The sequence below is a fragment of the Bos indicus genome, chromosome 7, assembly GCF_029378745.1.
Source record: "Bos indicus isolate NIAB-ARS_2022 breed Sahiwal x Tharparkar chromosome 7, NIAB-ARS_B.indTharparkar_mat_pri_1.0, whole genome shotgun sequence".
NCBI lineage: Eukaryota > Metazoa > Chordata > Mammalia > Artiodactyla > Bovidae > Bos > Bos indicus.
In genome coordinates this window covers 65,643,318-65,670,490 of record NC_091766.1, presented here as the reverse complement: position 1 = coordinate 65,670,490, position 27,173 = coordinate 65,643,318, and the positions used below count along the sequence as shown (strand labels likewise).

The 27,173-nt window shown below is 48.5% G+C and overlaps 1 protein-coding gene across 4 annotated transcripts in view; it reads right to left on the bottom strand.

Moving 5' to 3' along the window:
• LARP1 (La ribonucleoprotein 1, translational regulator) overlaps window positions 1–27,173 on the bottom strand; it is an 89,192-nt gene that overhangs the window by 36,435 nt on the left and 25,584 nt on the right. For 3 of the 4 annotated variants that reach the window (XM_019963521.2, XM_070793894.1, XM_070793895.1), the window contains exon 1: window positions 21,919–22,650. The exons of the other annotated variant lie outside the window; for it this stretch is intronic. In XM_019963521.2, coding sequence (XP_019819080.2) covers window positions 21,919–22,357 — 439 coding nt within the window. In that variant the 5' untranslated portion in view covers window positions 22,358–22,650. Of the gene's footprint in view, window positions 1–21,918; window positions 22,651–27,173 lie in introns of those variants that run through there. 4 annotated transcript variants of the gene reach the window in all.

The following is a 27,173-nucleotide window of genomic DNA, read 5'->3' as shown; positions in this document are numbered from 1 at the left end:
GTCAAGTATCCTTCCACAAATGGTTATGGAGCTATAATACTATCGAGCCCTTAAGTATGACTGTCACTGTGCTAAATACCTCCCTTGCAATATCTTACTTAATAACAGACTGATGCTTATCTTTTTTTTACTCTCCTGGATTTTTTCCTTATTTGTTGTGCTTTAAAAGGGTGGGAGGACTAGCTCTGCCAGTTTTTAATTCTGACCCTGGGCAATTCCCTTCATCTCCATGACCCTATAGAGAAGGAATTTCTCCATAAAAGGGGGCCAATTACCACCCACCTCAAGGGCACTGTGAGATAAGAATAAACAAGTGTTTCGTAAAGTTTTAAGGTCTAACCAAAGGCAGTACCAACTGTTCCAACCAAGGACTTGATGAGTAAGACTACACCCCAGGAGTAATCAAGGATGGTGGCTTAGAATCCTCAGCTCTCGCAGCCCACCTTGGACAGTGTCCCACCTCAGCTCCTCAGAGCTCCCAGAGGAGTACAAACCTGCCAACTCCTGGTACCTGAAGCAGACCCCTCCCAGCCTTTGGAGGCCTGGCTTGGGGCTGCTGGTGCTACAGTAAGGGACAGGAAGATTGGATATCCTGAATCCACCTAGCCTTCAAAACCCCAATCGTCAGAAATCTGACCACTTTTAATCTGAAACCCAACCCAGGGCTGCTGCTCATCCCAGCCCTCCTATGAAGAGGCAAGGGGTGGACAGAAGCAGGCTAGTGATATGCCTAGAATGCAGCCCCATTTTACAGGCTGAAAATCTGAGGCAAAGATTTGGGTGTGGGGGAAGAAGAAAAAAAAAAAAAAATGAAACCAGGCTCCTACAAACCTCAGACCTGCTAAGAAATGAGGTCCTTGCCACAAAAGTGGTCTGGTGTGAAACTGGCCCTGCACTAGGGCAACAGCACTGTTCGACAAACTAACCAATTATTTAGAGATTTCTAAGTCCTGACCTCACCCAGGCCATCCATACATGTTCCCTTCTGCACTCACTCTGGCCCTGCTGGTTTTTGTCCCATTGCTGGTCAGCCTCCACTGGGGATGTGCTGTGGGCTTTGTGGGCATCCCAGGACAAACCCAAGTGGAGGGCTCTGCCCAGCTCTTACCTCTGACTACGCTTTGTGCTCTGGCTAGTTGCAAACCCAAGCAGAAAGCTGTTGGAAGCCAGCTGAGTGTGATGGAAAGAGCACTGACCTGGGCACTGGGAGTGTTGGGTTTTAAATGCTGCACCCTGTACAACAGCCTTGGTCAGTAGCTTCCCCTGTGTGGGCCTGCTTCCCTTAGCAAAAGAGTGGTGTGCGTGCGCTCACACACAGGGTACAGATCAACTCTAGGTGCCTGCAGGGGCAGTGGGAGAGCAGGGGCTCCAGCAGAGAACCAGAGCATGTGCATCTGCACTGGCAGCAATGAAGTACTGGCCAGTTCCTTAACCTTCCTCACCAGAAAGACGTGACCCTCCTTACCAAGCCTGTTTTGAGGGTCCTAAGTGCCTTTGAAAGCCTCTGTTTCTAAGTTGGGGAAAAATTTTGGCTCACAAAATATTATAGCCCTATTTTTTAAAAAGGTATGTGCATATATAATACATACAAAATATACTAGTGTGTGACTCAAGAAGAAAAAATCTAGAAATATGCTGTCAAATACAGTAATCACTAGCCACATGTGGACACTGAACACATGTAGCCAGTCTGAACTGAGAAGTAAGCACTTTAGGTAAATGTATAAAAGATATACCAGATTTAAAAGACAGTATAAAGAATAATTTTTATACTGATTACATGCTGAAATGAAAATATTGTGATTATCTTGGCTGGGTTATATTAAGTTGGTTTCACCTATCTTTCTTTTTAAAAATATGGTTATTAGAAAGTTTTTAGTTATATATATGGCTTGCACTGTATTTATTAGGCAGCAATTGATCTAAAAAGGTATCGTGGCTTAGTAGTATTTATGGCGGTTGGTGGAACAGATTATCAAGGGATTTATTTTCACTGAAACACATTTTGACATCTTCCTACAATGAACTGGTGCTGCTTGAATAAGCTGAAAAGATCTCCCCTTCAAAAGAAGTTAAAAGACTCAACACATAATAGTATTTCCCATCCCTTTTGATAACCCAGAGCCTGAGAGCTTCCCAATGCCCACAGAGAGTGGTCCCCACCCCTCCCACTGGCTGGGAGGCCATGCCCAGAAACCACAAGGTCAGCAGGGCTCTTTCCAGCAGGCTGCACGTGGCCTGACAGAGCTGAAGAGGAACATCTCTTGAAGGAAGAGGTGCCAGGGCTCCCCAGCAGAATCAGAAGTTCCAGGGCCTGGCTCATACCCACTGAGGGTGGCCAGGGCGGGCAAAGCTGGGACCTCCAGGCTGGGCCACCAGGGCCTGCAGAGATTCCTGCTCTCTGAAGATCTGTGTGGGTCCTCTCTCTCCCAGAAAGTTTTTTTCAGGTGAAGTACGTATATTTCTGTGGTCCAGGAGAATGCAAACCCAGATGGTAAGTAAGGCAGAAGTCTGGATTCAGTCTGCCATGGGCTGGAATCCCACCAACTACAAAGCAGCCTTGAGCAAATTCCTGAACCTCTCTGAACCATGGTTTTCTGGTCTGTAAAACAGGATCGGGACTGTAGGAAGATCCCAAGGGAATGTGAATATTAACCAAGATCATGAATTAGATGTGTGTGAGGTCTTTGTTCATCAGGAGAGAAGTGGAAGCTCTGGACAATCTGGCCTGGTTCCCTGGGGCATGTGTCTTCAACAAGGCAAGCTACCCCTGAGGTAGGTTTGAGGACCCCCGGCTAAGCCCAAGGGCAAGATAAAGGCACATCAGCAAAGGATGGACAATGCATTCATGAGCATGGGATCCAATCCCTCCATACAAGTTGTTAGAGTTGAAGGTCCAGCCAAGAGAAATGTGAGAGCCAGGCTGAAATCAGAACAGGGATCTCTCAACTTTCAGCTCTGTCAGTTCACTCTGACCCCACCCTGAAGTTCTTACCTGAAATAAAAAAGCCACTCTAGTTTCCGACAAGTCAGGAACAGAAAACAGTGACAAAGAGAGACCACATCGAGCTCATTCCCCATCTCCAGGCCTTACCATGCCTGAGCCCATGCGACTCCCCCTCCCCCTCAAGGATGGGGCCTGGGACAGGGCAGGGAAGTTGGAAAACACTCACACTCCTCCTGGCTCTGGGGCCAAGAGACTCCTGGACAGTATGAGAAAAGAGGAGGAAGTAAGAAATAGCAATCAGAAAACTTCCTCTTAAACTGACCTAGTCTGGAGGAGGCAAGGACAGGACATTAAGTTAGTCAAATGGCCCAAGGCACTATGCCATCATCTCTTCCTTTCCATCTCTTTTCTGGATAACTGCCGCAGTTCCTCCCGGGGTTTCCCTGCTTCTAACTTGGCCTTTCTGCCCCAACCCCAATCCACTCTCCACAGAATGGAAAAATCAGCTCCTGCCACCTCCTTCTTTGCTTTCGGAACAGCACCCAAACTTCTTAAGCTGGCCTCCAAAAGCCTCTCAGGTCAGTTCCTTGGAGAACACTAAACTCATCCCCACCTAGCACCTGCTATTCCTCATCAGCAGGTTCCTTATCAATCCCATCTTGGCCCACCCTTAGAGGTATTCGCTGACACCCTGATTGAAGCTACCCTCACCCACACAATCCCAAATCCTTATTTCTTAGTTACTGTTCCTTTAACAGCACTCACCACTATCAGAAACTGCCAAGTAGTAATAGAGATGGCAGCAAACTGACATTCCTCCCATTGAAAAGCAGGACCCGTGTCCCCTCCCCTTCCTTCTCAGAGGGATCTGTGACTTCTACCAACACACTATGACAAAAGTGATACTGTATCAGTGTGCTCAGGCCCAGGACCTTAGAAGACTGAGCGCATCTACTTCCTGTCTCCTGGAACACTCTCTGAGAGCCCCAAGCCACTGTGTATGGATACTAAGTCCTACTGCTTGGAAATCACAGTGGTGGAGAGGTCACCCGAAGGCACTCCAGCTCCAGATGAACGCAGCCTTCCAATCACCCTGTCAAGGCTGCAAACACATTGAGTGAAGCTCCGGTGGGCCCTGCAGACCAGGACCTGTCACCTCTATCACTGTCATGTAGAAAAGAAGAATGGCCTGGGCGAGCCATGTTCAACTCCTATCCCATGAAATCACTGAATACAAGGGCTGTTCTTGGTATAACTAGTAGCTTCCCTATTCCCCCCCGACCCCCCGCCACCCCAGTGAAGATGCCCGTGTGCCCTGCCATGTCATCCACCACACGATGAGGTGTGGCTCCAGGATCTTGCTTCAGACATGAAAGCTCCCTCCATCCATTAAACCACCGACTACTGTTGCTGACTCCAGGCTCTTTCTTAGGTCTTGAAGCTGGGCAACAGAGGCCCTGCAGGCCTGTGACGTGCAGTCCAACCACCATCAAAGACATAAATAGTGTGACAGGTTAGTTAATCTTCCAGTGGAGACATCTTCTTAGAAAACACCAAAATCTCAACCAAATGCTTAACAACCACCAACAACACAAAAAACCTGCTCAGTTCAGTTCAGTTCAGTCACTGAGTCGTGCCCAACTCTTTTTGACCCCATGAATTGCAGCACGCCAGGCCTCCCTGTCCATCACCAACTCCCAGAGTTTATCCAAACTCATGTCCATCAAGTCAGCGATGCCAACCAGCCATCTCATCCTCTGTTGTCCCCTTCTCCTCCTGCCCCCAATCCCTCCCAGCATCAGGGTCTTTTCCAATGAGTCAGCTCTTCGCATGAGGTAGCCAAAGTACTGGAGTTTCAGCTTCAGCATCAGTCCTTCCAATGAACACCCAGGACTGATCTCCTTTAGGATGGACTGGTTGGATCTCCTTGCAGTCCAAGGGACTCTCAAGAGTCTTCTCCAACACCACAGTTCAAAAGCATCAATTCTTCAGCGCTCAGCCTTCTTCACAGTCCAACTCTCACATCCATACATGACTACTGGAAAAACCACAGCCTTGACTAGACAGACCTTTGTTGGCAAAGTAATGTCTCTGCTTTTGAATATGCTATCTAGGTTGGTCATAACTTTCCTTCCAAGGAGTAAGCGTCTTTTAATTTCATGGCTGCAGTCACCATCTGCAGTGATTTTGGAGCCCCAAAAAATAAAGTCTGACACTGTTTCCCCATCTATTTCCCATGAAGTGATGGGACCAGATGTCATGATCTTCGTTTTCTGAATGTTGAGCTTTAAGCCAACTTTTTCACTCTCCACTTTCACTTTCATCAAGAGGCTTTTAGTTCCTCTTCACTTTCTGCCATAAGGGCAGTGTCATCTGCATATCTCAGGTTATTGATATTTCTCCCGGCAATCTTGATTCCAGCTTGTGCTTCATCCAGCCAAGCATTTCTCATAATGTACTCTGCATATAAGTTAAATAAGCGGGGTGACAATATGCAGCCTTGACGTACTCCTTTTCCTATTTGGAACCAGTCTGTTGCTCCATTTCCAGTTCTAACTGTTGCTGCCTGACCTGCATATAGGTTTCTCAAGAGGCAGGTCAGGTGGTCTGGTATTCCCATCTCTTGAAGAATTTTCCACAGTTTATTGTGATCCACACAGTCAAAGGCTTTGGCATAGTCAATAAAGCAGAAATAGATGTTTTTCTGGAACTCTCTTGCTTTTTCGATGATCCAGAGGATGTTGGCAATTTGATCTCTGGTTCCTCTGCCTTTTCTAAAACCAGCGTGAACATCTGCAAGTTCACGGTTCACGTATTGCTGAAGCCTGGCTTGGAGAATTTTGAGCATTACTTTTCTAGCGTGGGAGATGAGTGCAATTGTGTGGTAGTTTGAGCATTCTTTGGCATTGCCCTTCTTTGGGATTGGAATGAAAACTGACCTTTTCCAGTCCTGTGGCCACTGCTGAGTTTTCCAAATTTGCTGACATATCGAGTGCAGCGCTTTCACAGCATCATCTTTCAGGATTTGAAACAGCTCAACTGGAATTCCATCACCTCCACTAGCTTTGTTCCTAATGATGCTTCCTAAGGCCCACTTGACTTCACATTCCAGGATGTCTGGCTCTAGGTCAGTGATCACACCATCGTGATTATCTGGGTTGTGAAGATCTTTTTTGTACAGCTCTTCTGTGTATTCTTGCCACCTCTTCTTAATATCTTCTGTTTCTGTTAGGTCCATACCATTTCTGTCCTTTATCGAGCCCATCTTTCCATGAAATGTTCCCTTGGTATCTCTAATTTTCTTGAAGAGATCTCTAGTCTTTCCCATTCTGTTGTTTTCCTCTATTTACTTGCACTGATCACTGAGGAAGGCTTTCTTAGCTCTCCTTGCTATTCTTTGGAACTCTGCATTCAGATGCTCTTATCTTTCCTTTTCACCTTTGCTTTTCACTTCTCTTCTTTTCACAGCTATTTGTAAGTCCTCCTCAGACAGCCATTTTGCTTTTTTGCATTTCTTTTCCATGGGGATGGTCTTGATCCCTGTCTCCTGTACAATGTCACTGCTAGAACCAACCAAAATAAGATATTTTACATCCAAAGACAAAGCCACAAGGAGATGGCAAGAAGGGTGTGATCGAGATAAAATCAACTCCCATACCTGCCAGGTGGGTGACCCACAAACTGGATAATTATTATACTACAGAAGTTCTGTCACAAGAGTAAAAGTTCTGAGCCCCACGTCAGGTTTCGCAGCCTGGGAGTCCAGCAATGACAGAAGGAGCCCACAGAGAATCTGGCTTTCAAGGCCAGCAGGGTTTGAGCTCAGAAATTCCACAAGGCTGGGAGAAACAGAATCTCCACTCTTGGAGGAGGCACACAAGGTCACACACACACCAGGATCCAGGGCTGTTTTTTGTTTTGTTTTTTATTTATTTGGGTGCGCTGGGTCTCGGTTGCAGCACACAGGATCTCTCAATTTTCCTTGCAGCATGTGGAATCTTAAATTGCAGCATGCAAACTCTCAGTTGCAGCATATGGGATCTAGTTTCCTGACCAGGGATTGAACCTGGGTCCCCTAAAATGGGAGTGCAGAGTCTTAGTCACTGGACCACCAGGGAAGTCTCTCCAGGGCTGTTTTTTTAAGCTACCAAGCTTTGGGGTGATTTGTGAGGCATTAACAGATAACCAGAACTACCCTGCTGGCTTACGTGTCACTCCACTAGCATGTGAACTGTGAGTGCAGGCCTCCTCTGTCTTCTTTCCATCAACAGTGCCAAGGTCTAACACTTGGGTTCCTGAAATAAATGTGTTAAATGAGTGATTTTCACTTTGGTGGCAGCCAAATTAGTTCTTTCCAGACAAAGGTTAGGCTCAAGTCCCAGCGCTTCTCTAGATAAGCGTGAATACTCTGAATACTCAAGAGACTCTCCTGAGGGGACTTTCCAGGTGGTCTAGTGGTTAGGTCTCTGTGCTTTCACTGCAGAAGGCATGGGTTCAATCCCTGGTCAGGGAACTAAGATCCTGCATGCCAAGTGGCCAAAATCTCCCTCCCCTCAAAACAGTTAATAGTTCCAGGCTACAGTGTCAATTTGGGCTCAAATAAACCTCTTTAAAATTCTTTTAAAAAGAGACAATCTCTTTCCCTATCCACCCCTCTAGCCCATGCACCTTGGAAGGCCCCCCTGACTTCCTCAAATTAAAGGGGGAACAGCATCCAGGTGTTCCCTTCCCCCAGGAAGGGGCCTCCCTTCCCAGGTGTCCTTTCCGGGACTCCCCTCACCCTTTTCAGGGGCCAGCAGTGCCCCAGTGCTGAGCAACAGGTGAAAGTGGAGCAGGAGCTCATATTCTGAGGAAAGCCCGGAGGCCCCCAGGGTGGGCCACAAATTAAAACGGGATATCTGAAACCCTCTGTGGCAAATGAGCGGCATATGATGCTTGTCTGATCTGCCAGGACATAATTCCAGAGTAAAGGTTATGGACAGGCATATGACAGTGAAATGGCACTGTATGTGAGGAAGACATATACAATCCGAGAGTAAAAACTTACCAAATATCTACGGGAGGAAATCACAGTCTAATGTGATTCTCAAAATCACACCTGCTTACCGTAAAATATCTGCTAATTGTGTCACACACGCACACATACACACTAAATAAAAAAAGACAATCTCTGGAGATGGGCTGGTTTACTGTCTCACTGAACTGGTTGATACTTGCACTGTGGCCTCCACCAGGCCTAGGCTCAGTCTCAAGGCCAGAAGGGGAGTCTTAGCAACTGCCCCATCTAACCAGGTTCAAGACGTCAGGATCTTCTCAACAACATTCCTGCCAAGGATGGGCCACCACTGTGTGCACACTGATGGGGGCACTCCCCTTGGCCCAGAACTCCCCAAGAGCCTAGGGCAGAATGAATGCCTAAGCAGAAGAATCCCACAGCCCTGGGCAAGATCTTGGGGATGACACTCTAAAGTTGGTCCTATCATGTGGGGGAAAGCAATCCCCATCAGATAAAATCTTTCTCAAACCAGAGACCTAACCTCCAGTTTGATACACAGAACTTAATCCTGTGGGAAAGGACCTTGAAAAGTCTTTTGGCTTGGCCGCTTTCATTTACAGAAAAGGGAAAGGAAGTCCAAAGAGGTTCAGTCAGCCGCCCAAGGTGCCTCAGCGCATGAGTCAAACCTCTGGGACTAGAAAGCTGGTCCCCAATTCTTCTGCCCTATCCTAAAGGGCTCACACCCACCACTGCCGCAGAGAAGCTTCTTTTCAGTGTCAGTTGCCCTAGAGTGAATTCAGTGCTCCTGTGAGCTTTAGTTTCACTGCCCGAAGAGTAGGATCATGAATAGGCAGGCACAAGGCCTCTAGCCAGCATCCTCCCCACTCCGCTTGAGGCAGTAACATCTGCCTTAGCTGCTCTCATACCCAAAGGGTATCTGAGCTAGAAAGGGCCTTGGAGAATGTTATCAAGGATGCTACACCCATTTCAAAGATGCTGGAAAGGGAGTGAAGTCTCAACGGGGCCTAACATAACCATGTTTCCTTGGCAAGCCCACTCTTCAGCATTCAGAAAGCTTTCCCTTTCTGCCCTGAGCCCTCAGGCCAAAATGCCCAGCGTGTCCTGTCTCCCATCATATCCACTCTACCTCAGAAAGGTGGATAAGGAGACCCCCTCCAGGACTGCAATTCCTGCCCATGAACTCTTCCCTCTCCTCTCTGATTCTCCAATAAGCACATGCCTCAGCTTGTGGGTTGGACAGACTGCTGTCCCCTCTCCCTTGTTATGATAAAATACAGAGTCTGAGCTCACAGACCTCACACAGGTGACCTAGACTAAAGCTAGATCCTGCCGCTGGATGTGTGCGTCATAAAGGAACAGAGGTTCAGTGTGGCCAGGTCTTCTCATTTTTTTCCGTAACAGTTTTATTGATATAATTCACATTCCATGCTATTGACTCATTTAAAGTAGACAATTCATTTTTTTTTTTTTGTATATTCAGAGTTTAAGTTTCAAAAGAAAAACCAAAAAATCTCTAGGTTTCCAGATACATTTTCTTGATTTTAAAACACAGATGCTTAAATTGTTTTTAAATGGAAGGGTAATCAAACTCTGTTAGGAGGCTGAACTGGATCTGAGGTGGTAAGCAGAGTGAATAAACATGTGTAACTTCTACCTTTCAAGACAAAAGTCCCATCATGGCTTTTGTGTCTTGTTTACCCCTGAATTCTGGAGCCTGATACCTAACAAGTGCTCAAAAATTTTCAGAATGAATCAATCTAGAAAAGTACTTTGCCAATTTACAGCTGCAGAACCCTAGAGCAAACTGCCATCCAAACTCTTTAAGTTCTATCACCATGACAGGGAACCCAGGACCTACAGTAGCAGCTGAATCCATTGAGGGCACTGCTAAAAGCTACTCCTTGACCAGAGTCAAAACCTAATGACCCTCCACCTCCCACCTGCCATCAGAGCTTTACCTGTAGGGCCACTTGAAGCAGGTCTGTTCAAATGCTGTACTTTAGAACAACCGCACTGCCACCCACCCCAAGCTTTGATGGTCTGGGAAAAATTATCCTAGTCTCTCAACCATCCCCTATTCACAGTAAGGGGCATGCGTCACAGTAAGCAGCCGCCTCTGTGTGTTCCTGTCTCGCTCCCACTCCCCAGAAGTAGCATCCAGAGGGCTCTCACCATGGCCAAAGGGGCTCTCACCAGGGCCAAACTCCGCCCCCTACACTCGGCTCCACTGTGGACAAAACCCAAACTAGGTTATTCCACCCACCTAATTGGCCTCTCTTCCTCATATCACTGTAAGTAAGTACGTAAGTGAAGTCGCTCAGTTGTGTTCGACTCTTTGCGACCCCATGGACTGTAGCCTACGAGGCTCCTCTGTCCATGGGATTTTCCAGGCAATAGTACTGGAGTGGATTGCCATTTCCTTCTCCAGCAGATCTTCCCGACCCAGGGAATGAACCCGGGTCTCCTGCATTGTAGACAGACGCTTTACCATCTGAGCCACTATCACTGTAAAGATATATAAAGAACAGGAAAAGCAAAGAGACCTCCACTCCCTCAAACAAATCCAAAGCTGCAGAAAGATACCCAAGATGGAGCGGGAGGGTTTCACTGCAAAGCACCTGAGCTGTCCTCTCACCAACACTCTACCACTAGGGCACTCCCAAGTGCCACAACGTGGGCTTCTCACGGCAGGATTATAGCCCCCAGGGACTCCTTAAATACCCCTCCACTATGAAGTTGTGTACCAGCCTAGGGCAGGTAGGAAGGGCTGGCTCTAAGCGATATGGGCTGCCTTCCTGTGTATCCCCAGGACAAGCAACAGGGATGAGGGGGAGAGAGGACCCAGGAAGACAGAAGATTTAGCATTTGACCTCTGTTAGCAAATTGAAGACCTGGGTCAAATGCAAGACCTCAAAAGAGGAACCGTGGACACTCTTAGAGCGGTCATCACTTGTTATTTGCCAGGCTTCAGCTGAGCACTCGCCTTCACCTGGTGCACACTCTGTGACCTAGGACACAGGTACTCCAGTTATAACTCCATTTGCTGAAGCCAGAAGTTACCGACCTATCTGAGGGCACTCACTCGGTAGGTGATTGGGCTTAACTCAAACTGGATAACTACGAAGTCAGCGCTCTACTTCTGCCTCCAGAGGAGTGAAAACAAAACCGGAATAGGAGCAAAGAGACATGGGTTCAAGTCTCAGCCGTACTCTGAACTGACTGTGACCTTGAGCAACTCTATTTCCTTTCTGGGCCGGAAGTACCTAACCTGTAAACGAATGGTTTAGTTAGATTCAAGGACCTCCGGGGTCCCTTCCAGCTGTAAATACTCCTCCTCTGAAAGGGAGATAAGGACATCTAAGCCCCTTTGTGCAGAGCATTAGGAACAGAGTTGATAACTGGCCACAAGTCAGGGTAAGCCTGGCTCTCAAAAGCCCACTGTTCTCAGAAACTCAGACTGCCTATGGGCAGATGCAAACCCACTGTTAGCTCAGGTGTAAAAATGGCTCGAATTCAGCTGAAAGGAGGTGGCTCTGATGGGAAGAAAACCTTGTGCCCGGAGCTATGTGTGGCAAAGCCCACCAAGCCAAGCTGCACAGAGGCTGGAGGCAGACAGTCCAACTGCGGCCCTAGGAAGTCCCCTACATAGGTATTTTCCCAGGTGGAGGTGGGGACTCCTGTATGGAAGCCTGTCCCTCTGCCACTACTTCAGGGCCGCTGCCTCCTCTTCCCGCCTAAACAGCTGCAGCAGTGCAAGCAAGATAGGGCTCCTGGCTCAAGCGTGGACTCAGCCTAGGCCAGTCACCAGCTACTGCATTCCAACTACGCTGGCCTTCTGAAAGGTCAGAGAAATCCCATACGCTGGAGTTGCTCCCTATCCTTGAAGGATGACAACCGGTATCTGTCCTACACCTATACTTCAGGAATGTCTCAGAAGTCTGCTCCCTTCTAATCTGGGAACCTTGCCCCACAGGATAAGACAGGAAACCCCAAATCATCTATTCTTAACCTAAGAGGTTCTCCCATGTGGCCAAAGCAAACTTTCAAAAACAAAAACCTGACTCTCACTTAAAATCTTCTAAAGCTCTCCACTGCCCTCCAGTTAAAATCGGAATTTATACCACAGCCACGAGGAGCTACTCAGTTCCCTGAACCTCTCGGCCTTTCCTCAACCAAGAATGAGTCCTTTTTTCAGGTCTTTTCTCAGATAACTCTTACCTGTCCTTCCCATTTCAGTTTAGCCACTGCCTCCTCCAGAACAATTACTCTGACCTGGACTGAACTGGGTGCCCCCTGCTGCACTCCCAAAGAATCCCACAGTCTCACACAGCATCTTCCATACTGCATCGAGAATGTGTGTGCTGTCAACACAACTTTTTATTATTCACTATGGTATCCTCTGCACCAGACTCAAAATATGAATGACGCTGCTAAAAGTATGAGATTCATCCATTCATTCACTAATTAAACCTTCACTGAGCTGCCTACTCTGTGCCAGGCATGTTTAGGTGCTGGAAATAAAGCAGTGGTCAAATACCAAAGACCCTTATCCAACAGTGATAAAAACTAAAAAGAAAACTGAAGCAGGGTAAGAGGGATGAGATACAGCATAAGGTGCACGCAGTTTGCCAGTTAATACAGGGTGGTAGGGGCAGGCCTCTCCATCCCAGGGAATGGAACAGGAACCGGAAGAAACTGAGGGCGTGGTCCACGTGGCTATCTGGGGGAACAGCACTGAAGAATACAAGCCCTGAAGCACAACATGCTCCAGGAAAAGCAAAGAGTCACGTCGTTGGAGGGGGAAAGTGGTGAAAGATGCAGTCAGAGCTCAGGGTCGGGGCAAGGGGAAGTCTGGGGAGTCAGCTTAAGAAGACACTCTAAGGACTCTGAATTTTCACTCCACTATAGAAGCCGTGTGGAGAAGGCAATGGCACCCCACTCCACTCTTGCCTGGAAAATCCCATGGACGGAGGAGCCTGGTGGGCTGCAGTCCATGGGGTCGCTAAGAGTCGGGCACAACTGAGCGACTTCACTTTCACTTTTCACTTTCATGCATTGGAGAAGGAAATGGCAACCCACTCCAGTATTCTTGCCTGGAGAATCCCAGGGACGGGGGAGCCTGGTAGGCTACCGTCTATGGGGTCACACAGAGTCGGACACGAGTGAAGTGACTTAGCATAGCATAGCATAGAAGCCGTGAGAGGACTTAAAGCAGGAGTGACACGACACCAGGTAGAGGCTCTGCAACCTTCCAGGTGAGAAGCAGTGGTACATGGACCAGGCTGGCAGCCGAGGAGGTGGTAAAAATGTTCACCTTTGGTCACAGTTGACCTGTTCTGGTCTCCTCTCCACATACACTAGCTCACTGAAACTCCTGATAACCCCAAAGTAAGTAATAGTGATATTGCAATTATCCTCTGTAATCTGCTCAGCAGGCGGTCTTTTTAGCCCCACTTCAGTTACCTGTTTACTTTTGGTCACAGTTTTTAGAAGCCAAAAGGATGTCCTGGTAAACGAGATATAAGGCAACAGAGAAAGAGGTGCTAAGAATGACCCCAAGGTTTTTAGTCTGAGCAATGAGGACAGTTGCTTATTAACCTCTCCTGAGGCTCACTTTCCTCATCTGTGAAGCAGGGTTAAAAAAGAGTGTCTGCTGAGAAGATTACGAACGATAACTGCAATATCACTATTACTTATCTTGGGGTTATCAAGAGTTTCAATAAGCTAGTGTATGTCAAAGGGAGACTAAAACCATACAGGGTTCAGGTGGACCATGTATCGAGATGGCTCCCGGCGACTATGGGACTGAATTCAGTTCCTCTGAAACGCTTGGAACTTCATTTAAAGGCAAGGAAAAGAGAAGGCTATCTGGAGTTGCTGGAATGTATGTCCAGAGGGGAAGGTGGTTACCACATCAAAGATGGAGGGTTATACCAAGTTCCCTGAACACCAGGCCTCAGACAGAGGCTCCAACTGGGTTTACCAGTAACACCTCAAACTAAAGTGGGTGAAGTTTCTCACTGTATGTCAGATTTATGTGGACAGCTTTACAAAGTTCATCATAAAAGCCCACATTCCTTACTTTTCACACCTAAGACTTTGTCAGTCCAAAGATACAGCCAGAAGAAAAGATCCCATCAAGACTGTCCCTCTGATTCTGGGAAAATCCCTCATGAAGACACCCTGCTGCTGCTAACTCACTTCAGTGTCCGACTCTGTGCAACCCCATAGATGGCAGCCCACCAGGCTGCCCCGTCCCTGGGATTCTCCAGGCAAGAACACTGGAGTGGGTTGCCATTTCCTTCTCCAATGCGTGAAAGTGAAAAGTGAAAATGACGTCACTCAGTCGTGACCCCATGGACTGCAGCCCATCAGGCTCCTCCATCCACAGGATTTTCCAGGCAAGAGTACTGGAGTGGGGTGCCATTGCCTTCTCCGGAGACACCCTAGGCTACCTCCAAATTATCAATCTTCACTTAGCAAAGGCATGGATAACCCCTCAGAATGGGTAATTACCACAAACTATTGACACATATACAGTCGATCCCCAAACAACTCAGGGGTTAGGGCACCAACCTCTAGCTCAGTGAAAAATCCACTTATAAGTTTATAGGCTGTGCCAGGTATCTGCTGCTGCTCTCATCTGCGGTTCTGCGGACAGCAGAGACCGTAGGACTAGAGTATCTACCGAAAAAAATCTACATAAGTGGATCCATGCAGCATAAACCCATATTATTCAAGGGTCAATTGAACCTGGCTTTGGAATGCATCTTCTGGAATCTAAACCACTTACATCTGTGTGGGACATTTCAAGTCGTGAACTGGGCTACCCCATAACGAGGTATCAATTTGATCCTTGGAACCACCTCAGCATAGGGGTTAGTCCTGTTCTGTGAACAAGAGAAATAGCACGTTCTGACTGAAATCCCATCACCTACCCCTTTGCCCCTTCACCCTGTTTCCCGTCCTTCTATTAGCCAGGTATCAAAATTTATTTTCTTTTATGAACCTCTAGCAAGTAAGGCCGGAGAAGGCAATGGCACCCCACTCCAGTACTCTTGCCTGGAGAATCCCATGGATGGAGGAGCCCGGAAGGCTGCAGTCCATGGGGTCGCTGAGGGTCGGACACAACTGAGCGACTTCACTTTCACTTTTCACTTTCATGCACTGGAGAAGGAAATGGCAACCCACTCCAGTGTTCTTGCCTGGAGAATCCCAGGGACGGGGGAGCCTGGTGGGCTGCCATCTATGGGATCACACAGAGTTGGACACAACTGAAGTGACTTAGCAGCAAGTAAGGCTGTCCTCTCCTGGCTACTCCCTTAGATCACTCTGGACCAGCCAGGGAGGTTTGGGAGCCCTCTGGAGGCCCCAACACCCTAATTACCCGCTTTGAGGTTGTCTTGGATTTTGCAAACAGGGGCAGTCCCATCTGCCAAGCCCTCCATGTTGAAGAGGTTTTTGTGGTTTCGAGTCCACTGCTTCACCTCATCTCCCTTCCTTTGGGAGGGAAAGAGTGCCGAGTAACAGCTCTAAAATGCTTACTCTAACCTAGGTCCCACTGCACAGAGGCAGTGGGTCAGCCAAGAGATTCCACCCCCCAGGGAGGTTCAGAGTTCAGAACTAAAGAGACCACCCCCTACCTGCCCAGGGCCCCACACCACCTCCAAAGCATCTCTCCCTCCCCAGCAGATGTTATCTTCCAGTGAGTGTAAAACTCAAACACCCTGCCCAGAACAAGGGACAGGTTTCTGGGGAAGGCCTCCTTCCCTTCTCCCCTTCAAAGGGTGTCTCGATTGTATGCTTTCTTTATGAGAGCAGAAAGTGGTCTGAACTATAGGAAAAGAGCTTTAAGCCCGCCTTTATAAAGGCTAACATAACAGTTCTTCACCAAAAGGTGTACAATATAACCAGCTATGGAGTTTAAAACAAATAAAAATAATCATAATGCCCTTATTACACTTGACAAATAATTTCCTAATATCTACACTTTCAAAATTTCTTCTTATATAACCTGTTTGAATCAGGATTCAAATATGATCCACACAAGGCATTTGACTTGATGTCTCAACTCTTCATCCATAACAGTTCCCTCTTTTAAAAATGCTTATTTACTTTTTAATTGAAGCTGATGTACAATAATATATATAAGTTGTAGGTGAAGAATACAGTGAGTCATGATTTTTAGAAGTTATACTCCATTTATGGCTTCCCTGTGGCTCAGTGGTAAAGAACCCACTTCCCAATGCAGGAGACGTGGGTTTGGTCCCTGGTTCAGGACAATCCCTGGAGAAGGAAATGGCAACCCACTCTAGTATTCTTGCCTGGGAAACTCTATGGCCAGAAGGAGTCTCGTGGACTCCACGAGGTCACACAGAGTCATACACTACTTAGCAACTGCTGCTGCTGTGCGACCCCAGAGATGGCAGCCCACTAGGCTCCTCTGTCCCTGGGATTCTCCAGGCAAGAATACTGGAGGGGTTGCCATTTCCTTCTCCAATAAACTAAACAACTCCATTATGGTTATTATAAAATATTGGCTATACCCCGTGTTTGTACAACACATCCTTGTAGCTTATTTTGTACATAATAGTTTGTATCTCTTAACTGTGTACCTCTTAATCCCGTATCTCCACGGTGCCCTTCCCTCCTCCCCTCTCCCCTCTGGTAACCACTAGTTTGTTCTGAGTCCATTTCTGTTACATTCACTAGTTTCGTTTTATTCATTTATTTATTTATGCTGTGCTACGTCTCCGTTGCTCCAAGTGGCCTTTCTCTCGTCTCGGCGAGCAGTGGCTACTCCCTAGCTGCGGTGCGCAGGCGTCTCTCGCTGCAGAGCCCAGGCTCTATGGCGCGCAGGCTTCAGTAGCTGGAGCACACGGGCTCAGCTGCTCCATGGTAGTGGACTCTTCCTGGACCAGTGATTGAACCCGTGTCCCCTGCATTGGCAGATGGGAGTCTTATCCACCGAGCCACCAGGGAAGTCCTTGCTCTATTTTTTTAACGCCACTTATTTACTAACAAAATAATCTGTCCTGTAGTTTCTCACATTCAAAAACTGAATAACGGCTACCTCATGGCCCATCAATGTATTCTTCTATCCCCACAGATCTATGATTCTGTTAGATGTGGGTTCAATTTTTATTTGGCAGACACAATTTTTACAGACAGCACTGTGTACTTTCTGTTATCACATTCACTGTAAGGCACCTAATGCCTGGCTGCTACACAGGCTGCTCTGATATACACCTCCAAGCAACTGGCTTAGGTTCCTAAAGCCAGAAAAGTGCATCTCCAGCCTTCACAGAACTTGGATTCAAAACTGAAATTCTTAACCACAATGGCAGATATAAACATACACATATAAAAAGCTCTGCTTTGTAAAAATTGTGAATCACTGCTATATACCTGAAAATTACATAAATATTATAAACCAAGTATATCTCAATTAAAAACAAATCAAAAAGCTCTACTTTGGTTTCTTTTGTAAGGAAGGGGTTTATCAGAGAAAAAGTGCTTTTGATACTAAAAACACTAAAGACATTTAGACCTATTCCAATTCTCTTATTTTACAAATGAAGAAACACCGGCTCAGAGAGAGTTTGGGGGTTGCTAATGCCCACAAAGTTGGACACAAGCAGAATTACATGCAAAATGAACACCCCTAATAATGGTGATGATTTATTACAGCTAGCACTTATTAGATGCTCTATACTTGACATTAAGCTAAATATCACACTAAATATTTATGAATCAGTTACTATTACTATTTCCATTTTGAGGATGAAGGAACAATGGCTTAGAGAGGCTGAGTTATTTACCCAAGACTGCACAGGAAGTTAGGAACAAAGTTGGGATTCAAAATTACAGACTGTTTAATTCCATCCAGTCCACTTCTAGTGGTGGGGAAGGAAGGAGCCAGGGTCTGAAGTAGCTCTGACACCATGAGGTCTTCATGCAGTGAAGACTGACTGATACCCTAGATCCCCGTCAATGCCCCACCTAGTACGCCAGTTGTGGGACTGGTGGGTCAAGAAGATGGGAAAGGGCCCAAACACAGGAAGGAAATGGAGACTGGGAGTGGAGGTTTATTTGGGGCCAGTTCAGTGTGGCACAAGATTCCTGGGGTTAGCTGGGATTATAATCCTTTTTTATTTCATGCCACCAGTTAGCTGTACTTCAAAGGGACACAGGGGAAAAAAAAAAAAAAAAAAATGATACCCAGAATATAAACATGCAAGTCTCAGAGCCTGACCCCAACTCTCCTTTAAAGAGAAAAGAAAAAGATCACAGCAATGGTTCGTTTTCTTATCACACAAAGTTAGAAGTGTCACACAATCCACCCACTTATTCCCTGCTAGGGGTGCTGGAAGTTTGTGGGGATAATGCACTCTCAAGTCTCTACCTACTACATGTGTACCAGTCACAGCGATTTTTAAAAAGCTTTTAACACAGCAAATGTTTAGTTCAGTTAGACTCGCCTTTGCCCACAGCCCTAAAGAGCACATGTACACTCTGCCAAAAGCTAATTTTTACGAAAGGCAGATAAATTAAAACTTATTTTAAAAACATTCGTTGTAACACATTCCAAAGTAAAAGTAGGCAATTGTTTGAATCATCAACCTTTAAGATTATCCATACTATGTCCTTCACGTCTGTGGAGAAGCAAAGGTCTACTTTTAAGGAGACAGATCCCATATATTTCAGGGAGTACTGATAAAATACCAGAAAAGGACAATACACCATTCTCCAACCCCCTCAATTTTACAGGTGGAGAAAACGGAGACCCAGAACAAGTCCCAGGAAATCCCAAAGTTTCAGTCTCCCAGACACAGTGTAACAGCAAACACATGCCAGGCACCAGACTAAATACTTGACACGTACCATCACAGTGAATGCTCACAATGCTCCCTTGAGGCAGATAAATAATTTTATTTCTAGAATATAATATGGAGGCTGAGGCACAGAATGGTTAAATTATCTTGTCCAATGAAGCACAGCTAAGCAGCTGGCATTCGAACCCAAGCAGTTTTGACATCAGAACCTTTGCTATCTTCTTCATTAAAAAAAAAAAAAAAATTGGCTGCACTAGGTCTTAGTTGCCGCACACAGGACCTTCGCTGCAGCACATGGGATCTAGTTCCCTGACCAGGGATTGAACCTGGGCCCCCTCCACTGAGAGCGGGGAGTCTTAACCATCACGGAAGTCCCTCATTCTTCTTGTAAATGAGACATCCTGCCTCTCTCATACTTAACAAGTTGTGGCTAGGATAAGGAAAAGAAATTTTAATGTTTTCAAAACATTCTAGGGGAGAGAAATACAAAAAGCCAAAATGCAAATCCCAAAACTTAAAACCACTAAGACAGACACTTAAACCAGAACAGAGAACCCCGCAAGAAAGGGGGGATATCACAAAACATTTTTATTACTAGTTACTGCGTGTGTGTCTCTTAAAGAACTAAAATACTAGCATCTGAGCCAAAAGGGAAGCTAAAAATAGGCGTTTGCAGCAAGCTTTGGAAAGCTTTTGGCTTACTTAGGAGGCACCAAAAACATATGCATCACAGAACACAAAATTTCCCAAGACCACACTGCCACTCCACTGGTGTCACATTTAAACTTATCCAAATAAAATCAGGGCTGGAAAAGGGCTAGTGATCCATGTAAATTTCAAAGAAAGGGCCACTATCTACCCTGACCACAAAATTCTCCTTCAAAAAGCATTCAAGGCCTAACAACAGGCTTAAACGGAGAAGCTACTGCATTAATTCAGAGTTTGTCTGTCGACGACTATTCTCAAGGTTCAAAACTAATGAGCAGACAAGACACTTTCTTGCCTAACAAGAACAGAGTAAGTCTACCGGACTTAGAATTTTGCTTTGGGCACTTAAAGCAAGTTGGCTTTTCTACTCAGAGGTAAAGGAGAGATGCCAGCCAAGCTGTCTTCTTCCCACGATCAATAACCCCGGTGACGCACCCTACCAAGGGCCCCTAGACTTGCACAAAATGCCAGCTCAGGCATCCAACACCACCTGATGTCATGGCTGATTTAAAACCCACAAGGCAGGTTCACCATTAGCAGAGCAGCAGCAGCCAGAGTGAGTAGCCCCATTTAAACTTCTGAGGAGTGCTCTCTCCTGCGGATGATTATACCCCTCTGAGTTTAAAGAGGGGGGAAGGACCAAAGAGTATCTTCAAATTGCTTTTCCTCCCTCCGTGGGTGGATCAGGAGAGATTTGCAAGAAAATGGAGATTTCAGCACTGCCCTTTGCATAAGAGGGTTCTGGAAGGAAAAGGGGGGGAAGGGGAGGAGGGCAAAAGGAAGAGAACACGGTTTGAGGTACTATTAGTAAACGCCAAAGGTCCCCTCCCCCAAATGAAGCAATCTTAAAAAGAAATAAAAATTACAACATGCCATTTTCAGAATTCGGTGTTCTGGTTTCCCTGGGACTACGAGGGATTCTATTCCCTTGAATGTGAAAGCATTAAGCTGCCCTTTCAACTTTCCCCATTTTGATGGTTTAAACCAGTCAGTCTCAAGCAGAAGGGGAGGAGTTCTGAAAAAGCCGTAGGGCTATGGCCACAGGCCATCGTAGTAGCTCCAATTGGGTTTTAATACCGGCTCACTGCAAAAAGATCCTGAACCCAAGAATCCAGCCCCATGGTGTCTCTACGGCCCGGCAAAGGGAGCAGGGCGGGCGCGCCCCCCACCAAAGGCGACGATCTATTTTCGGCAAAGGAAGGCCCAGCGGAGACTCCATATTCCTTACCCTCCTTCCCCCGCTAACAAGGCTCCGCGGGGACTTCCCGCACACCCACCTCCCCCGAGGGGCCGGGTCCGAAAGGACCCAAAGAAGTCGAGGAGTGAGAGGGAGGGCGCGCCGCTCGGCGGTCACATGCCGCCAGCCGCGCGGGGAGGCACCACGTTGTCCCGGCTGCGGAGGAATGCCGGGAAGGGGGGACGCGCACTCACACCCGTGCACACGCACACTCCCGGCCGCGCCGCCCGCACCCGCCTTCCGCCCCGAGCGCCGCGACGACCGCCGAACGCCCAGGCCGAGCGGCCGCGAGCAGTCCGCGGGCCGGCGGCGCGGCGCATGGCGCCCAACTGTCACCCGCCCGTCCGGCCTGGCCCGGCCACTCCCTCCCCAGCCGCCACACGCCCCTCGCGTCGCTGCAAGCCCCCTTACTAGCCTCACATTTCCCCTCACTGGACGCCCCGCACACTCGCCATCCGGCTCCCTCTCAAGGCGGAAGGTCCCCGGGATCAGGCGAGGGAAAGCACCGAATTCAATGACACGTTGGGTTTCCTCTTCACCCCATTCTCCCCGTAACCGACCCCTCGAGCCGTCGCCCAAGGCCATTCTACCGCCTAACACCATCTACTCGAGAACAAACTTGTTAACTTTTAAATCCCGAATCCGTGTGGTCGGTATGCACTCATCGCCGGGCGTTTTGCTGCCTATGACATATACTCATTAAACATTTACAACACGGGGACGATAGCAACGCTACCAAAACGAACACGGGGCGGGGGGGGGGGGGGGGTGGAGGGGGCTTCCCAAGGAAGGTTCAGGCAAGAAACCGTCTCTCACACCGACACGCGGTAGTGGGGGAGAGGGCCCTTTTACCGAAACCAGCGCCCACCCCTCTCCCCGCGAGATAGGCCGGGACCACGCCGTTGCCCACTAACCGCTGCGGCCCAGGCGGTGGCCGTAGCCTCCCGGAGGCCGGGCCCTCCGGCAGGGGCAGGTTCCCGAGTGTGCTGGGGGGAGGGGGGCAGGGCACGGCGACCTGAATTAGCCAAGAGATAATGGAAAAAAAAAAAAAAACAAAAAACCCCGAGTCACTACGACCAGTGGCGGACCCCCGGGCCCTGGAGGCCGCTGGGGGAGGGGACGCCTATGTCCCCGGAAGAGGCCCCCGGTCCCGGAATACCAAACAGAAACCCACCTGGAGGAGACTGTCCGTTCACGGTGGCCAGGACCGGCGGCAGCGCGTTCTTAGTCCACGGGTTCACCTTGGGCGGAGGGGCCTCCACGAAGTCTCGGCGCCCGGCGCCCGCGACTCCAGCAGCTCCTCCGCCAGCGCCCGGCTCGCCGCCGCCGCCCTCCTCCCCGTCGCTGACGGCCAGGCCCTCGGCGCCGGGCGGCTGCGGCGGCCGCGGGCTCTCGCGCTCCAGCTGCCCGGTGCCTTCCCTGTGCTGCTTGGCGCAGGGCGGCCGAGGTCTTCGGGTGCCGCCGTCCGGCTCTCCGCCTCCGACGTCGTTCGCCCCGGGCTCTCCCTTGCCCTCGGGCGGCGGCAGCGGCTTCTTCCTCACCAGACCCCCGTGATCTTCGGCCTGCAAGAGCGGGGCGCCCCCCGGCAGTAGCGGCTCCACCTGAGTGGCCATCTGCGCGCCCGCCCCCCCGGAGAAGCCGGGCGCGCCCGAGGCTGCCTCCCCCGCCTCGAACTTGGCTCTCAGAGAGCCCGCGACGCCTTCCTCCGGGGCGCTGGGCCCCAGTCCGGGCGGAGAAGGGTCGGGGTTCACGCTAGGCGCGGCCCCCCTCCCGGTCGGATGCAGCCGCCGTAGATCCAAGGCCCGCTGGCGGGGCGGGGGGGGTGGGGGAGAGGAAGGCCCCCCACTCTGCGGTCCAGGCCTCCTCGGCGCGCGTCCCCCCCCGCCCGTTCCTCGCAAGGAGCCCCCACCCCGAGCCTGGCAGGCTTCTCGTCCCGTCCCTCCCTCCCCCCCGCCCCCGGGGTGGCCCGGGCTTCCCGGCACGGGGGCTGCAGCAATATGGACGGACGGGGGAGAGGCGCGGCGAGCCGAGCTGACCACGCGATCCGCGGCAGGCGGCGGGCGGGCGCGCGCCTCGCGACGCAGCGGGCAAGGGGAGGGGACGGCGCGACGGGGGCGCGCCCGCCGGGGCTGGCCCTGGGCGACGGGCGGGCGAAGGCGGCGGGAGCGCGCGCGCAGGGCCTTGCGGCCCCGCCCCTGGCCCCGCCCCTGGCCTCCAATTCCTCGGCGCACCTCCTGGGCTGGTGGGTGAGGGGTACTCAAACCGGACGGGGGCGAGCACGTGCCTGATGCAATTCGGAAGGGGGGCCGGTCAGCGAGCCCGGTAGGAGAGACCAGGTGGTATAAAGAGGGGGAAGTGTCTTAAAGAGCCAGCGCGTGAGAGCGTCCGCAGGTGGAGCACATGGGACCGCGCCACGCGGCCGGCGGGGCCTGCTCGCGCTCTTTAGGTTGGGTGCTCCAGAATCTAGGGAAGGAGTCATTAATATCACCCTGAGCTTACAGGATGATGGGGTGGGGGTGCTGTCGCCTCACTTGCGTCCCATAGGCCTGGCCCCTCCAGGCCCCGCCTGGGTGACCTTGGGTGAGCCGGCCTCACCTCCGCGGACTGTGCACGGCTCCTCCCAGGCAGCCCTGGCCGGGTCACTGTCCCGAGTTGAGTTCGACACCTGGCCTAGAAGACGAGTCTTTAACCCTTGGGGGCATTGGGCATCTAGGAAGTGAGCAGGAAATTACCAACAGCCCCCAACCCGGCAAAGCCCTGAAACCGAGTATTTATGGGCGAGAAATGTCTTTTTTTTCCCCCCTCAAATGGACTTAGTTTTTATAAGAATTGATTGGGGCGGAAACGAACCAACGCCGAATTGGAACTCTGGAGATCTGAGATTTTATCCTGACCCTGGTCCTGCCCCTTACCAACTCTGCATTAGTTGAGCCTCAGTTTCCCTATTGTAAAATGAAGACAGTGGTTTCAAATTTTAGTGCATATTCAATTAAATATTTACTGTGCGGGGTTTCTAGGAACAAAGCTTGGAAAAAAGGCTTACAAGGACCTCATGGAATTTGCATTCTAAGGTGGAGAAAGAGACAGTAAAACAAACTTATGAACAAGAGCTTGTCTCATATCCACGAAGACAGTAACTACTATGGTAATAGGTCACTAGATCAGTTACTTTAGTTTGGATGATGAGGGAAAACCTTGAACGCAGATTCCAAAGTATTTGGAATCAGGCATGTCTGGGATTGGACCAAGAAACTGCGTGTCTAGCAAGAACCCTTCTGGTGCTTGTGGTCCCACACTTCACTTGGAGGAGTCCTGGCCTCTGGCTGGCTATGATATCACCTGCTCAAGACATAACAGCCAAGAGTGTGAGCCATCTCCAAAAGAATTAGAACACATGACCTGCTGGACAGAGAAGGCTTATTGAAAATCAGCCTTTTGAAAATGCCCCCAAGGGGTGAGGCTAGTTGTAGGATTGTAACCAGGACCACTGGGGAGAGGTGCTGATGGGGACAACCAGACAATCTGATGTGTGGTCCCAGCTCTTCCATAACGTGGTGTCCACACCTTGGCCAGCTTTCAGCATTTCACTGGACCCCTCTTCCCTGGTAGACAAATGGGGGTAAATTATGCTTGACTTGCTTCTAACCTCTCAGCTTTTGTGAGGAGACAAGTGAGACAACGTCAGTCAAAGTGCTGTGTAAATTATAGAGACTGAGGACAGAGCTTCAAAAGAGATACAAAGAAGATAATGATTAAATGATTAAAGGGATCTTGATGAATTAAAACAGATTCTTTGTTGTTACATTATATATACCCTTAATCAGAAAGTAAATTATTGTACACTGTCACTAGCATGCACTTTTTGATTTTTTAATTAATTATATTTATTTTCTGAAGAGGATTCACATTAGACTATCTCTGAACTTTTTAAAAGAGGACATAATGGTCCTTGTTGGTCATTCTTTTCTATATTCCTATAGTTGGAGGTAAAGGGTATGCTTTGTGAAGAGAGAAGGGGTCTGTGTGGACAAGTAGCTTGTTCATGTTACCTAGCATCAGTCTGAGCTGAACAAGCAGCACCAGGCCCTATGTGGAGGCTGGAGCAGCACTGAGATCTGCACCCCTAGGCCTGCTCTGCCCCAGAGAGGGTCTCCTAACACCCATAGGCCATTTTCCAGATGAGCAAACTGGGACCACAAAAGGAAGATAAGACAAGGTAACTGGCATGAGACCACATCTTACACTGAGGCTATTAAATTGGAAAGAGGAATCTTAATGATTAGTCAGTTCCCTTGTTTTTCAAGAAACTGAAGTTCAGAGAAGTCAGGTTACTTAACCAAAGTCACACAGCTAGTCCATGGCAGAGTCAGGTCTCATACCTGAATCTTCTAATCCTAAATGCAGTAGCTTTTTCTATTGGAAATGATGGAATTGCAATTTGAATTCAGGAGTTTTTGGTTTTTTTTTAGATTCCTGACCTACTATGGCATTCTATATGCATGTATTCAGTTTTAAATACTATTGATCAAATAGTTCAGAGTAGCTACTTTTATTAAGTAACTACTATATGCTAGGTTCTATGAGAAATATTAATACTTGACATACTTTATCTCATTTCATCCTCACAATAACCTAATGAGTTAGATACTAGCTTTTCCCACAAATACCTACTGTGTTCCTACTATGTGCCAGGCACCAGGCTAGGTCTTGAAGCTACTATCTTCATTTACAAACGGAAGCAATTGAAGTTCAGAAAAAGAAAGTCAGCTGGCTGCTTAGGGTCTCAGGCAGCAGCTAATTCCCCAGGCCTGTTTTTATCCCCTGCACTACACTGTAAGGCTGCTTCTCTTCTCTCCATTGCCATATCGATGGCTATTTGTGGAGCACTCATCAAATACATTGGACTGGGGAAGATACTAAAAAAAGCTGAACCCTGTCTCTCCAAAAGGTAAACTCTAATTGGAGGAACCAAGTAGTTAAGCAATAAGTGATCTCAGGCAAAAAAAAAGAAATTAAACAAGATATGCTTTAGGCAGAAAGCAATAAGGATCAGACTAACTTGTGCTTTGCCCACGGTTTGAACACATCATAGTCTTAAAACGCACAGACACAGAGAGAGAAAATCAAACTTTAAAAAATTAAAATTATAAAGTGGGTCCAAATACCTATTTATAATTATGTGCTTGTTTGCTTCCTGGTGCTGACAGCTTCCTAAAAGAGAGACGGGAGGCTGAAGCAGGGACTAGAGACAGCAGACTTGGTTTATAACCTGGGCCCATCCCCAGCTTTGCTGAATGAATTGGAGCAGCCTCCTGAGCCTTCCTGGGCTTCCATTTCTCTGTTCACAAAACGGGAAGCATAATACTTGCATCAGGCTCATGGGTAGGAAGAAAGATACAAGTTCCCTGAAACTATTTTTTGGAGGGGAACATAGGTAAAAGAGAGGTGGTTCCTTTATCTGGGCTTGGATATTCCACTTTATTCCTCTTTGAGTTTGATTTTCCAGAGGGCCTTTTGTTTCTGAAAGAACTTGGGCTTTATCACTTTTCTTCTTCTGATACCAGGGACTCCTAGGCTTGAGGCCTCTTCATACCAACATGGAAGAGTAGGTGGGGTTAGCAAGGGAGGGGCATTGGCCAGACAATATTAGCTACGGAATGTTTTCCCAAACCTGAAGACTCTTGGACCTTCTGGCATATGCCAAGAAATTTACTTCAGTTAATGAGAGGAGGCTCAGCCTAGATTTCCTCTTGTCAACTAGATGGAAACAGCAATAATTACAATGTAAGGGGGATAAGGAGAAGTCAGAAGTACTGACTGTTCCCTGTTCCCATGCCTGCGTATTCAGTCGCTCAGTTCCCTGTTCCCATGCCTGCGTATTCAGTCGCTCAGTCGTGTCTGATTCTTTGCAACCCCATGGACTGTAGCCCACCAAGCTCCTCTGACCATGGAATTCTCCAGGCAAGAATACTGGAGTGGGTTCCCATTTCCTCCTCCAAGGGATCTTCCCGATCTAGGAATCAAACCCGCATCTCCTGCATTGCAGGCAGATTCTCTGCCACTGAGTCACCTGGGAAGTCTGACTGTTCCCACAATAACACGGCCAACCCTCAGGGATTCTGTAAGTATGATTACCCCCATTTTACAGATGAGGAAGTAGGCTCAGAGGCTGCCCGAGCCACCCAATGAGGTTAGTAAAAGATGGAGAATAGATTTGTAAAGGTCTTTCTTTTAATGCATTCCCCACTCTGAGTTAAGAGATAGGCAGCATCCCATGGCCTCTTTCTAATCTATCCTACCTACACAGCTGCTTCCTCCATTCCCACTCCTCTCCCTGGTGTTCCTGAACTTTCTCAAGTGGTCTCCTGCGGGGCTTCCCCACCAACTAACTGTTCTCCTCCCTGCCACGGAGCCTGCCATGCTGCCTGA